Raw genomic sequence first — 12122 nt, 5'->3', positions numbered from 1 at the left:
CTTTGTCTTTTAATAGTTCTTTTCTTTTTATTTTCCCTGTTTTGTTAGGTACCTTGGTTTGATTTGATATTCATGAAAAAGATTGATATGGAAATCACCGAGTCTGTACGTTGTTGGGTAAAATACGCCCTGGGACCTCAAAAGAACCCCCCTGAGAGTAAAGCCACTGGTCAGTGGAACGACAGGAATCCTGAAACAGGTATTAAACTTGCGAGCACCTTTTAGCACCCACTTAATCGGTACACAATTGTTTTTCTTATTCGTGTTCCCCTCGCCCTCAAGACAATTCTGAGAGGAAATTAAAGGTTCTTCAAGCAGACCAGATCAACACCTTCAATACTAAGATAATGTAACATGGAAATAAAAATGATGCAAACTTTTTCTTTTTACATTCGACTGGTGGTTGGAATTGGTGATGTTTGGCTCCGTTTGCAGTGAATGCACAGTACGATCGATTACAGTTGACGTATTTTCTTTCTTATTTTCAAGCCGCCTCGAGGATTGTTAGAAGAATGAAGACACACCCCGCACCACTCCCCCCTCCCCCTGTGAAAAGTTTAGAACCCATTTTACCTTCTATGACAGATGCGACTCTGATGAACAAACAGAAGTTATTAGGCATTGTTTATAATCAGCTACAGGGAATAGCCACACATGCAAGGTTTGGTCGCAAATGTTGCTGTTTTTATTGGAAGAACTTTACTTTAATTTGTGTCGATATATAGAACATTTTACGTATGATGCACGATCCTTCGTGCATATATATATGAACTTCATACATCCATTGTATATGTAGAACATTTTGTTGGAATTGTGTGATTTTGTTAACAAAATAAAGTATAAAGATATCTATCTTACAATTATTTCACAAGTGAGCGTTGGATATGAGTGGGATTTGAGTTGGATTTGAGTTGGAATCCAACGAGGGAAAATTCCCGTTAGGATTCCCCTGCCCTCCAAGGATCAGAGATAATCAAACAAACTACGCGGACAACTTAGTGATCTTAGCCGGAAGATAAATACCGAAGTACATCCTGTCTTTATAAGCCGCAAGATCAAAGATGAGCTCAAAGTTAATGAACTTAAACGTCCAATTGTCAACCAGCAAAACGTTGTATATCTCTTTAAGTGGGATCTGTGCGATATATACAGATTATGTCGGCTTTTCAAGCCGACACCTACATCAACGTGTGGAGAAACATAAACGATCGGTAATCGGAAACCATGCAAAAGAACATGGAATCGAACCATGTGAAATCGCAAAGAACTTTAGGGTCCTGAGGAAATGCTCAAACAAGTTCGATTGTTTGATTTTCGAAATGTTTTTTATTCGGGCCCTTGAGCCAAAATTGAACAAACAGAGCGATTCTATTCGCGCGAAGTTATTTTCTTAACACTTCATATTAATTCATTTTCATCCTTTTCACCGCTTATTTACACTTCAGTTTTGAAAATTGTTATTAGTTGGTAGCTCTATTCTTTATATGTAAATACTTAGCTTTACCTTCATTGTTTCAGAAATCGTATATATGCGAAAATTTACTCGTGAACTCTAACTTGAAAATGACCGTGGAGCGGTCGAAACGTCGTTCATATTCTTTATCGCTCGTTTTTATCACTAAATGGTTATTGAAAGAAAAAAAAAAAAAAAAAGAAATATCTATCAAAATCTAAGACCAATATGCTTTTTTTCGGGAACAGCGGCCCATTGCATGTGAGCTCACAAACCTTGGCCTGTAAAGTAGTCAATTTCAGAAACTGTAAAATAAAGTGACTGGTTTTTATTTTAACCCAGTTTATAAGACATCTAACAAACGAAGAACTTCCGGGCTTTCAAAACCATACCCTGCTATTGAGAATTCATATCTGCAAACAACCTTATTTTCTTTTACATTTTACAGAAAGTTTTGTGGAATTGTTGGCCAGCATGTTTCCCTGGATATCGAGTATATTGAGTTAATACCTAAAATGTACTCAAACGAAATGTCGCAGGTAAGGCGTTATGATTTACCTTCTTGTTATTGGTTGATTCTGTAGCTTAGAATTGTCGATTACGTTATAATTTCATTTTAAAAAATGCAGTTGATAATACATCAGGACCAAGGAAGGGATTTGCCATCGACAGTGGCAGTAGCTTGATGTCGTTCTAACCTACCAACTAGACTCAAAGTCCTCTAAACCCCTTACAAAACTGGTGTTGGAAAATTCTTAATTTTGTTTTAAAGATTAAAATGTGGATTAACTTTTTTTTTGTCGCCAGGTTGTAGTACAAGTTCCATGTCGCAAACATCAGTGTCGAGGGCCTGCCACTCTTACCATGAAGGTAACAAATCATTTCTGTTTTTGCCCTGCAAGATTAAGTGGCAACTTATAATCTCTAGAACTTTTCATAGAAGGAATGTTTCAATTAAGCGTCGAGGTACTTTGAACTCCATCGGGTATAAATTACGATGCGCCGTGATTGGTCAAGAAACCGCGTACCACCTTCTCGATTAATCAGAAATAACTTAAAACCATTCATATCACTCATATTTCCCCGTGTTAGGGTACTTAACACAGGGTTCGTACAGGTCATGGAAAACCTGAAAAGTCATGGAATTCCAAAATTTCATTTTTTCAGGCCTGGAAAGTCATGAAATTTAAGTGTGGGTCATGGAAAGTCATGGAAAGTCATGGAAAATCAATATGCTGTCTATAGTGAAAGGCAATAAGCTTAAGACCCAAAGTTGAAAAGTTAACTGACGAGTCCAAAAATCAGATTTAATTTCATTAGAAATAAACAGAAGCACGCATTGTGAGAATGTTTGCAAACATAAATTGTTTTTTTAGGATTACTGTCTGAGAACAATACCATGGAATCTTTCAAAAGGTCATGGAAAGTCATGGAATTTTAACAGGTCAAAAGTGTACGAACCCTGTAACAGTAGTTCACTTCAAGCTTTCATTGGCTCGTATTTTCCTTTCTTTTGAATGGCCGCTATCATCGTTTTAGTGTTAGTTTCACCATACTCAAATTATCCAAGATGTACTGGCTGCTTAGCATTTCTTTTACAGAACGCCCAGCCCGTTTTTTACCTTTATTTGCTTTTAATTTTTGAAATAGTTCCCCGCTAAACGAGCTAATGAAGCCATAATCAGAAAGGTTGCTGACAACCGTCGTGAGCAGGAACAAGTTGTACAGAATTTCATCCAACCATGCCCGACCCGTTTGTGTGAAGGTGCTGCTTACATTGAGAGCATTATCACGTGAGTATTAGTGTTGATGTACATCATGGTACTACCAGTAGCCATCTGGTGTTATTTCCAAGAAATGTTCTATCCTATCTAACCTTTTCACTCTGCATAATTTATTTTCTAGGTCATTGGTAAACAAAGTGAAATCCTCTTCAGAGAGGAACGTACAAGGTAATCTTTGCTTTACTTACCAAGCGCTGAACTTATTTTTTAAAACAACTCGGAACTGTAATAGTTTAGGATAACTACACTCTGTTATTGGTTTAAAAAACTCGCGCCACTTTCCTGAGCAATGAGATACAAAACTACAACAAACCGGGACGTGCTTCCTTTGTTATCTACGTTTCAGTCAGTTCAGTTGAAGTTTTCGGTGGCCCCTTTTGAGGCTTTCCTTTCTTCTGATTATTCGTTGTGATTGTTATGGTTTGGTCTTTGGGAGGGTGCATTGCCTCAATTGACATTCTCTGTTGTCTTTGTTAACTTGTCTTTGCATATTTCAGAGATAATCAGCGACATCGGTACTGCCTTATTCTACCATGTTACCGGAGCAATGGATGAGAATGTTATGACTTACCAACCAACTGTTCAGTTCTTTACGTCTTGTGTTGAGATACTAGGAAAGGTCAGTGATCAACAGCACTCGGCTATCTGTATTCTTTGGCTTCTCCGATATTTTGGAGATAGAAAGAGAGTTCCTGGTAAAGAGCTAAAAGAATTAAAAGCTTTAACAGTATCATAAGCGTGTAACGTTTTGCGGTACGGCATATTGGTGGAAGTTCTTGAAGAGTCCTTTTCGTTCGTGTACGGAATTTATCCCAGAATATTAAAAAAAATGACAAACTCGCAGCACCTTTTTTCCTTCTTGATGCGATATCGTTGAATCTTTTTGTTTGTTTGTTTGTTTTGTAGGAATTTATCATGAACAATCCCAGTCAGACAGAACAACTGCTGTCTGCCATCTTGGAGCATACTTCCATCTCGGTGCTGTTAGTTCCATTTTTCAGCCCAAATGACAACCCTGATTCCTTTACTACCATGTACCGCAGAATCCTAGAAACGGCGGATGGAGATCTAGTTTTCTCATTGCTTACTAAGGTAAAATAAACCGATTTACAAATTTTAAAGTAAGTTGTAAAGGAGGTTAATGATAGCTCATTTATTTATACCACCAACAGTACAACATACATCATCTCGACTGGATTCGAGGTTCGGGAATGCCGTCAACTTTCTTTCCACTCTGTGCCAATTATTTAAAAAGTGACTTAAAGTTAGTACTTTTAATTGAGACCTTTCATGCTGGACCTTCTTTTCTTCGAAGTTTTGGGTTGTTCACTCCCTACTTTGTATTTGTGCACGCACCATTCCTTGGCAATAAATATGCAGTATCATTTGCAAAGCGTGAAAGGCTCTCCTATATATATGCGTGTGTGGTGTCACCCCTTTTTTCTCAGATCCACTTTCAAAACTTCTTTCCAAGTAAGCTTGACGCCCTTCATTGTAGTCGATATGCCCAAATTAAACAATCTGATGGCTCTGACAAGGGACACGAGAAATGTATCTGTTTCTTGAACAGGTAAGTCTACAAGGCCCCGGCGGCACACCCCTAATAAAGTTGCCCCCTCTCCGCCCTCCCCACCGGGCAAATGCTTTCATTTCTTTCTTTCTCGTGCCTTGACTTTCTTTTTTTTTTTTTCCTCTGAAAGTTATTAAAGATTTTGTCGCGCAAAACAATCGTTAACCGTCACTAACAGTGGCTTGTGTTTTTTGTCTTGTAGTTTGAGTTGCGTAAGTGGCTGTCCTCACCAAACAGCAATCTCATGGAAAGGTCAACCCTGACGCATGCGGTGTTTGAAGCACTGAACAGTGTCGGATATGAACCTCCCAGTAACAAGAGAGCTATTTTGGAGGCGAGTTGAATATTTTATCCGTTTTTTTTTTTCTTTCTTTCTGAGAGTTTCTTCTTCGAGTCAAATGCTAACAAAGGGACACGATGGGGTCCAGTAAGGATCTTTTTTTTTACACAATGGTTCATGTAAACATGTCCACTGCCTGTTTTATGGACCGAACGATTGCTGTCAAGACGTTCAGACAATAGAGAGTCAGACACAGAGGCAAATGAATCAAGAGACAAGCAGATAGCTCAAGTGGACAGATAAGCGATCTGACAAACTGACGAACTGACGGACCTCCAGACTGATACACTGATAAGACCGATGAACTTGATAGCCGTGATACACAGACTGACTTTTTCAGTGAATATGTTTTGAAACCTTATACTCACTTGTTAAACAATTATTTCAATTCGTTTATAGGTATATCTGCGTCATCTGTCTATCGTTCTGATGTACAATTTTCCGGAACAATACAGTGATGGTCTCAGGCTTCTCTGTGAAGGTAGGTAAAGTGCAGTAACTGCGCATGCTCGTGTACATGAACCACACCGAAAAAACATCACGCTCGTTTATAGTTTTTTAGGTCACACAGTCTTTTACAGACACCTCATTATTGTCTTCAGCTTAAAAACCAAGCGAGAGATCAAATCTTGGCATAACTTTTGCCGATGTCTTTAAGTCAAGAAATTTGAAGAAATACTATAAACACTGCGGTAGCCTCTATAGCAGGTCTAGAACTATCTGTTTTTCAGTGCTTGAAGCTCGTGTTAACAGTTTTCTGCGCCGTTTTAAGGTTCTAGTAAGCGGACTCTCTGTCTTGATGTGTGGGACACGTTTCTGTCCTGTATTGGGTGTGTTCCAACCAATGAAAATGAGCCTCCCACCGCGTCAAAGGAAGTACTGGGAGATGAACAGGTAAAAATCGTTGGGGAGTTTTGTTGGTAACCTGATATAGAAAATGTATCTTTCAATTGGTTTCTGGACTTTCGGGTTTTTTTTTTTTTTCTTTTTTTTTGTTGTTGCTTTGCTTCCCAAGCTTGTAAAATATATATTTTAACGTCTCAAAACATTCGTGGGTTGTTTTTTTCTTTTCTTTCACAAATCACTGCTGGCAAAGCAAAATTCGTTAAAATTTTAATTTTCTTCATGTTCAATGGAGAGCTTTAGATCACCGTTTCTGCAAACGACTAACGGCAAGAACTGGGAACATCCGTTTGCTTCTGCAGTGAGCATGGCTCTAAATCGCTGTCATCTCCGTATTGGTTCGTTCCGACCACACATTTTCGTTTGAATACCGCGCACTCTCGCAGGATCACCGTAGCAGCTATATGAGAGACAATGTTTTTTTTTTTTTTGGACCCATTATTTACAACGCCATAAAGTTAAACACAGGACTAAGTTAAAGAAATCAGTAAGGGCTCGTCAGTGTAGGTTATCCTTAGTTGTTAAATATTATAAACGCAATCAAATAACGACTGAGGTCCGTAAGGCACACACATGCTTATACTTATAAACGCAATCAAATAACGACTGAGGTCCGTAAGGCACACACATGCTTATACTTATATCACAATCCAAGGCCCATAACTTGTTCAACATGGAATGTTCAAGCAAACAAGCTGAAAGAATATCAAAGATATTACAATCAAGGAGACGATTTCATTACATAATAGTTCTCCGAACTAACTTTAGATATGGACAATCAAATCAATAATCAAATTCCCTCATTCTTACTCGGTTCTTTTCGCATAGGTGCTCGAAACTCTTGATTGGCTCACCAAGTACTTCAGTGGTCAACGGGCTGAACTTGGGGGCCACGTGACTGGTGGCCTCTACACCATGTGGAGGCCATACATCAAGCAGCTCTCGCTTGTTCTCGGTTTCATGTGTCAGCAGATTGTTGTCAGAAGAGCTGCTGTTGTGTATGCTAATCGGGGCCAAGGATTAGACAAAGGTGTGGAACCTTGTATTATGAGAAATGGCTGATACCGTATTTTCTCGAAATGCTTTTCCCCCGAAAAGCGCTCACCCCCTGGGCCATAATATCAAGCAAGCGCCTCTCTCCGCGTAGAAGCACCCCTCCCTCCCTCCCCCATCCCCTTTCCCTCCCTCCCTCCCCCATCCCCCCTCACTCTCCTACATAGTAGGGATAAAAGGAAAACCTTGCCACTTTATTTATAACTTTTTAAGGTTCAACTACAGTAGAATCATGAATAAAGGCTAAAAGTTTCTAAAGAAACTGTGATGCTGCGTCGGTGGGGGTAACAAGGCATTTTGGGTATATCAACTAAGTTGAAATTGTAAATTGGCCACCGTAACAAGTTAATCATTCGCTCTGACGAAGAGCTAACGCTCGAAACGTCAGATTTTTAACTCCTTATGGTGGCCAATTTACAATTTCAACTTAGTTGGTATTGACCTTTTTAATTTGTTTGTTTGTTTGTTTGTTTTTTGGGGGGGGGGTGGGGGGAGAGTTCCGATAAATTGTTGGAAGTAAGGATGAAAGGAAAATCAGGATAAATCGTGAAGTGTCATGCAATCCCTTTGATCCACATAACGCACACTCACAGCTCCAGGAGTTTTGTGATTCCCCGCTGCTGTATTTTATTTTTGTAGTTCTAACAGAACTTTGGACGCTGATCTGCAGAGTGTTTGAGCCATGGATTTGCTCGCAAGAGTCTCCTATTCCTGGGTATGTTTAAGATGTCATTTAACTTTCCCATTTTCACTGGAAACGTTTGAGCTGCGAAATTGAGATCTGTAAATGCTTCTCACAATTAGAAATACTGATTTGTCGGTGAAGATGACTCGATGAGGTGGTTTTTAGTTTTTGTTTCCTTTTTTTACTGTTTCCTTTTTATGCTTTTTGTCGCATTTGGCTTGATGATGTCGGTCAATGTGTAGGGATTTTACCAGCTAAACGTAACATTCTCGTTTTGCAGGAATGTTCCAGTAGCTCCTTGGAACGAGAGTGAAGTTCCTCAAGCAGCAGATATGGTCAACTTGTTCACCGATACACTGAACTGCTTACAGACACATTTAAATGGTAAGGCAAAGATTAAACTATGATGAAATAAATTCATACTGAACAAAGTGGACGAAGGCTTAAGAGTAAAAAGTTTACCAGCACGTTTTCCCAATAGATAACGATGAATGCCTTCGGAAGATACTTCAGATTGTTCAGGGTGTTAAGCGTGGTTTCGTCGAAGTTTCTTGAGGAAAGGACGTTCTTTTTTTTAGGGGTGTGGAGGTGTTTTCAAGTTAGACCAAACATGATGTAGTTCCTTTACTGCCTACGTTCAGCTGTATTTTTAGTTAGTTCTACTATGGTTTCTCTGCCTTCATTTATGCTTTTCGTCTTCTCTCTTTATCGTTTTGTTTTTTTCACTATCTCTGACTCGGACGAAATCAATTGAATTAGCCCTTCTAGTATCTTTATCGACTAAATAGTTTATTTGTCTTTACATTTCAGCCCCTTACAGCGAAACATCAATGATGAACATGTTTTGGAGTTTCTTCGTATCGTCTTTAGCCAAACAAGGAATACCCGAATATGTGCTCAGAGTGTATCGCTCCAAGTTCTTTCAACTCCCATGGCAGAGCTTTGTACCAACATTACACAACATGCAACTTATGCAGGAGGTTTGTTGTTTTTTCTCTGGAAATTCGCATTTTTGATCCTTAGAAAAGTAGTTCTCATAGTGCTTCTTGAAACACTCCAGCATTGCTTTCGTTGCAAGAGATATTTCAAAGATGTTTGCAGGATACAAAACCATATGAAGGGTTTCATATATGACGAAGTTATTAGAGCAACTGAAAACCTTTACCATGTTTACATTACCTCGTCTACAAATGTGGAGCGGGGTTTGAGGAGAGGAGAAATGGGAGGAAAGGAGAATTGGAAAACGTCTGCTTAGCGTCTGAAATGTTTTGCACGTCTCTTGAGTTCTTAGATGCGGCTCTGATTTAAACAAGGAAAAAGTCTGCTATTGCATTGTAAATATTTCCTAAAACATGAAACGTCAAAATCGTGTTTTTATACTCTTATTTAAACACATCTATCGACACGTGAGTACCTCAAAACTCTTAATCGGTCTTATTGTAAACAAAGCTTTTAAACATCTTTCAGGAGCGTGTAAAATTATAATTTTCTCTCCTGTTAGCTTTATGGTGTATGCAAGAACAGTTTTAGGTTCCTTGGTGTCGTATTTCCTCTGATGGACTGGAAAAACATAATTTCTATTTACTCGTGAGTTGCATTTGTTACATAGCTATTAAGTTCTGAAAGTTAGGTACCGTGATACTTTTATATATATATTATCTAATGTTTCCCTTAAGACTTAGCTTTCTTTTTCAAGAGTTAATTTCGATGGATCGCTTTTTTTCAGGGTGGTTTTTTTTTTGCGAAATGAAAGCTTGTACCATGGCCAGTGGGAAGTTACTAAAGTTCTGACGAATGTAAAATGTGCATGTATTTTTTTTTTTTTAATAAGAATAAGAAATTTTTCCGTGACTACGCCCAGTTGCTTGGGCTCCCTCGTTAAATTGAGCATATGAAGAAAGACACGGCCATCTCTTGCATCTCTCACCCGAGTTTCGTTATCTTCCGTCATTAAAAGGAGAATTTGATGTTTGATCCCTCGGAGTGTCGTATGTTTTCACGGTCGCTTCTTAAGCGTTTTCAAGGAGCTGGGATGGAGGGAATTAGTTAAAAACCTCTCAAGTTCGTCTTATAAATGCCAGGTTTCAGTAACTGCTGGAAGTACATGAACAAAACAAAAACCAAAGATGTTGGTAAAATATAAAACGAAAAAGGCATAAGTAAAGGAAGTATTTCCTCTCGTGTTTTTAAGAGGAACAATGTCTTTCTTATAACCTGGTCGTGGTCTGTTCGGTGTAATATGTTTGATTTAGGGAGTGTTCTTAATTTACTTATTGGAATTGTGCATATTTTGCTGTATCTAGCGAGGGTCAAACCGCAGAGGCTGTGGCTCGTCTCTATTCCTTTTTGTTTCATCTCCTGGTCATGTTTTCGAATGAGAATAGTATCATGGCTGTTCAGGTAAGTGAACTGACCTGTCATGCGCAGACAAATTGGTGTTTGGTGAACCGTAACATAGATTATTTGATGTGAAAATCTGTTAGAACAAAATTGTTTCGTTGATGGAATAGTGCGTCAAAAAAATAGACTTGTTCTTACCATAGAATACGAGTTTTCCCTCCTTTTCGGCGAAGTCCGTCGGGCGAGTTAAAATTTTTTTTGACTCGCGCGACGGACTTCTCCGTAAAGGAGGGAAAACTCGTAGCCTACGCTTACCACAGCACCAACATCCCAGGAATTCAATATCAAGCTAGACTGCTAAACAATTCTAGTCCAATAACAAACAGACATACAAGTACAACACTTAAGAAAACATCAGGAACCTCGCACTTTTTGCGGTTGTTGGCTGTGATTTTGTACATGGTGTCAGGCCAGCGCGGATTAAAACGTGAAGCCCTTCTTTTCCATTAAGACTTGATCAATATATGCCTTCTCCTTACAATATCTAAACGTTATTCGAGAAGTGTGCATTGAGAATATACCAACAAAGGTTCCAACTGATGTAACAGTGAAACTTCTCACCTGGGTTTACAAGGAAAGTCATCATGAAGAACTGTTAATGAGATCTTTGGAATCAGTTCGTTTCGTTGTGCTTTCGTTTGAGATACGTTCTGCTTACAGGGCTCTAAGATGCCAGAGTTACTTAACGCTGCTTGCACATTTGCTTGGCATTACCTTGATGGCAAGTAAGTATCGGACGAACGCTTTGCTTTTTGATTTCTGGTAACGGTATTTTGCACTAAATTAGAGATTAACTCTGGAAAGATGTGACTCAGTTTGGTAACATTTTATCAATTGCATTTGGACGAATGAATACTCACTTAAGACAATAAAGTGCAAGTTTATTTTTGTTTTGTTTTGTTTTGTATGTTTTTATTTTTCAACTGCATCTTTGTATTATATGACACACTCCGTAGTGATTGATTGATTGATTGATTGATTGATTGATTGATTGATTGTGGTCGTTGCTCTGGTGGTTCATTACCATCCACTTAGAGTTGTCAAGCAGAAGTACATCCCACAAAGTAACGAAGTATTACTTGTTTTGTTTTGCTTTGGTTTTTTTTTTTTCCTATAATTTCTCCATAGAACTTTTGAGCAAGTTGTTTCTTGGCAAGTTGATAACGGTTCAGCTGAGTTGGTACTTGACGAGAAATCCTGCATCTGGTATGCGTTGAGGTTAGTAGCTTTTCCCCACGAAATAAAAAATCTGAGAAATTGTGCGTATGGTTCGTCTACCTGCAGCACAGGTCTTCCAGTCTGCCCATAAATATGAATTTCAAGTCAATATCTGTGATTTCACTTCAAAAACGTCTTCCCGTAAAAAAGAAGTCGAGTAGGAATGTCGATGTTGCTTAAGAGCCGCTCCAACACAGCTACGAAACAAATGGGCCTTTTTATACGTGATCTTATTATGGAAGATTGCCTAGTTTTGATAGGGCCATTTAGAAATGGGTGACGAAATGGTGTGGAGATGGAAATTTCTTGATTTCCTTAAACTTTTTTTAAAGAATATTTCCAGCAGTCATCGTAGTCCTTACCCAAGACAAGACAGTTGTATAAAACTAGCCGCTTTTGAAGTTGTTTCAAACTTAGTTAATAGTGTATTGGTGGAGTGTAATGATTACATTCCACCAATACACTATTAACTAAGTTTATGGTGTGTTAGTGTATTTTATTTCATCGCTGGCAGCGCTCGGGGGCAATATGAAGCGAATCCTCTGTTCTGATTGGTTACGCGAGCCACTCGGGATCGCCCGTTTTTATCCCGCGCATGAAAAAGAAATGAATTAGAACTAACTTCGTAATTCTTAGACAATGTGGGCGATGGAGACGCAAAAAGCGGCAGAAGACAGCAAAAAAAAAAAAAAAGAAAACAGAAACTACTCTCGAGA

At 38.7% G+C, this 12122-nt stretch overlaps 1 protein-coding gene across 2 annotated transcripts in view; it reads left to right on the top strand.

The window, feature by feature from the left end:
* The window catches only part of LOC111324331 (ectopic P granules protein 5 homolog), a 43558-nt gene that overhangs the window by 24166 nt on the left and 7270 nt on the right, over positions 1–12122 (top strand). For both annotated transcript variants that reach the window (XM_088739750.1, XM_088739749.1), the window contains exons 31-49: positions 49–199; positions 490–661; positions 1902–1992; positions 2261–2323; positions 3104–3246; positions 3359–3405; positions 3735–3856; positions 4144–4329; positions 5010–5141; positions 5547–5628; positions 5920–6041; positions 6879–7080; positions 7743–7818; positions 8069–8172; positions 8599–8768; positions 9290–9375; positions 10092–10188; positions 10849–10913; positions 11317–11406. In XM_088739750.1, coding sequence (XP_088595876.1) covers positions 49–199; positions 490–661; positions 1902–1992; positions 2261–2323; positions 3104–3246; positions 3359–3405; positions 3735–3856; positions 4144–4329; positions 5010–5141; positions 5547–5628; positions 5920–6041; positions 6879–7080; positions 7743–7818; positions 8069–8172; positions 8599–8768; positions 9290–9375; positions 10092–10188; positions 10849–10913; positions 11317–11406 — 2201 coding nt within the window. The remainder of the gene's footprint in view (positions 1–48; positions 200–489; positions 662–1901; positions 1993–2260; positions 2324–3103; positions 3247–3358; positions 3406–3734; positions 3857–4143; positions 4330–5009; positions 5142–5546; positions 5629–5919; positions 6042–6878; positions 7081–7742; positions 7819–8068; positions 8173–8598; positions 8769–9289; positions 9376–10091; positions 10189–10848; positions 10914–11316; positions 11407–12122) is intronic.

The sequence above is a fragment of the Stylophora pistillata genome, chromosome 1 (assembly GCF_964205215.1).
Source record: "Stylophora pistillata chromosome 1, jaStyPist1.2, whole genome shotgun sequence".
Lineage (NCBI taxonomy): Eukaryota > Metazoa > Cnidaria > Anthozoa > Scleractinia > Pocilloporidae > Stylophora > Stylophora pistillata.
The sequence above is the reverse complement of the archived record's forward strand: the minus strand, read 5'-3'. Positions and strand labels throughout refer to the sequence as shown.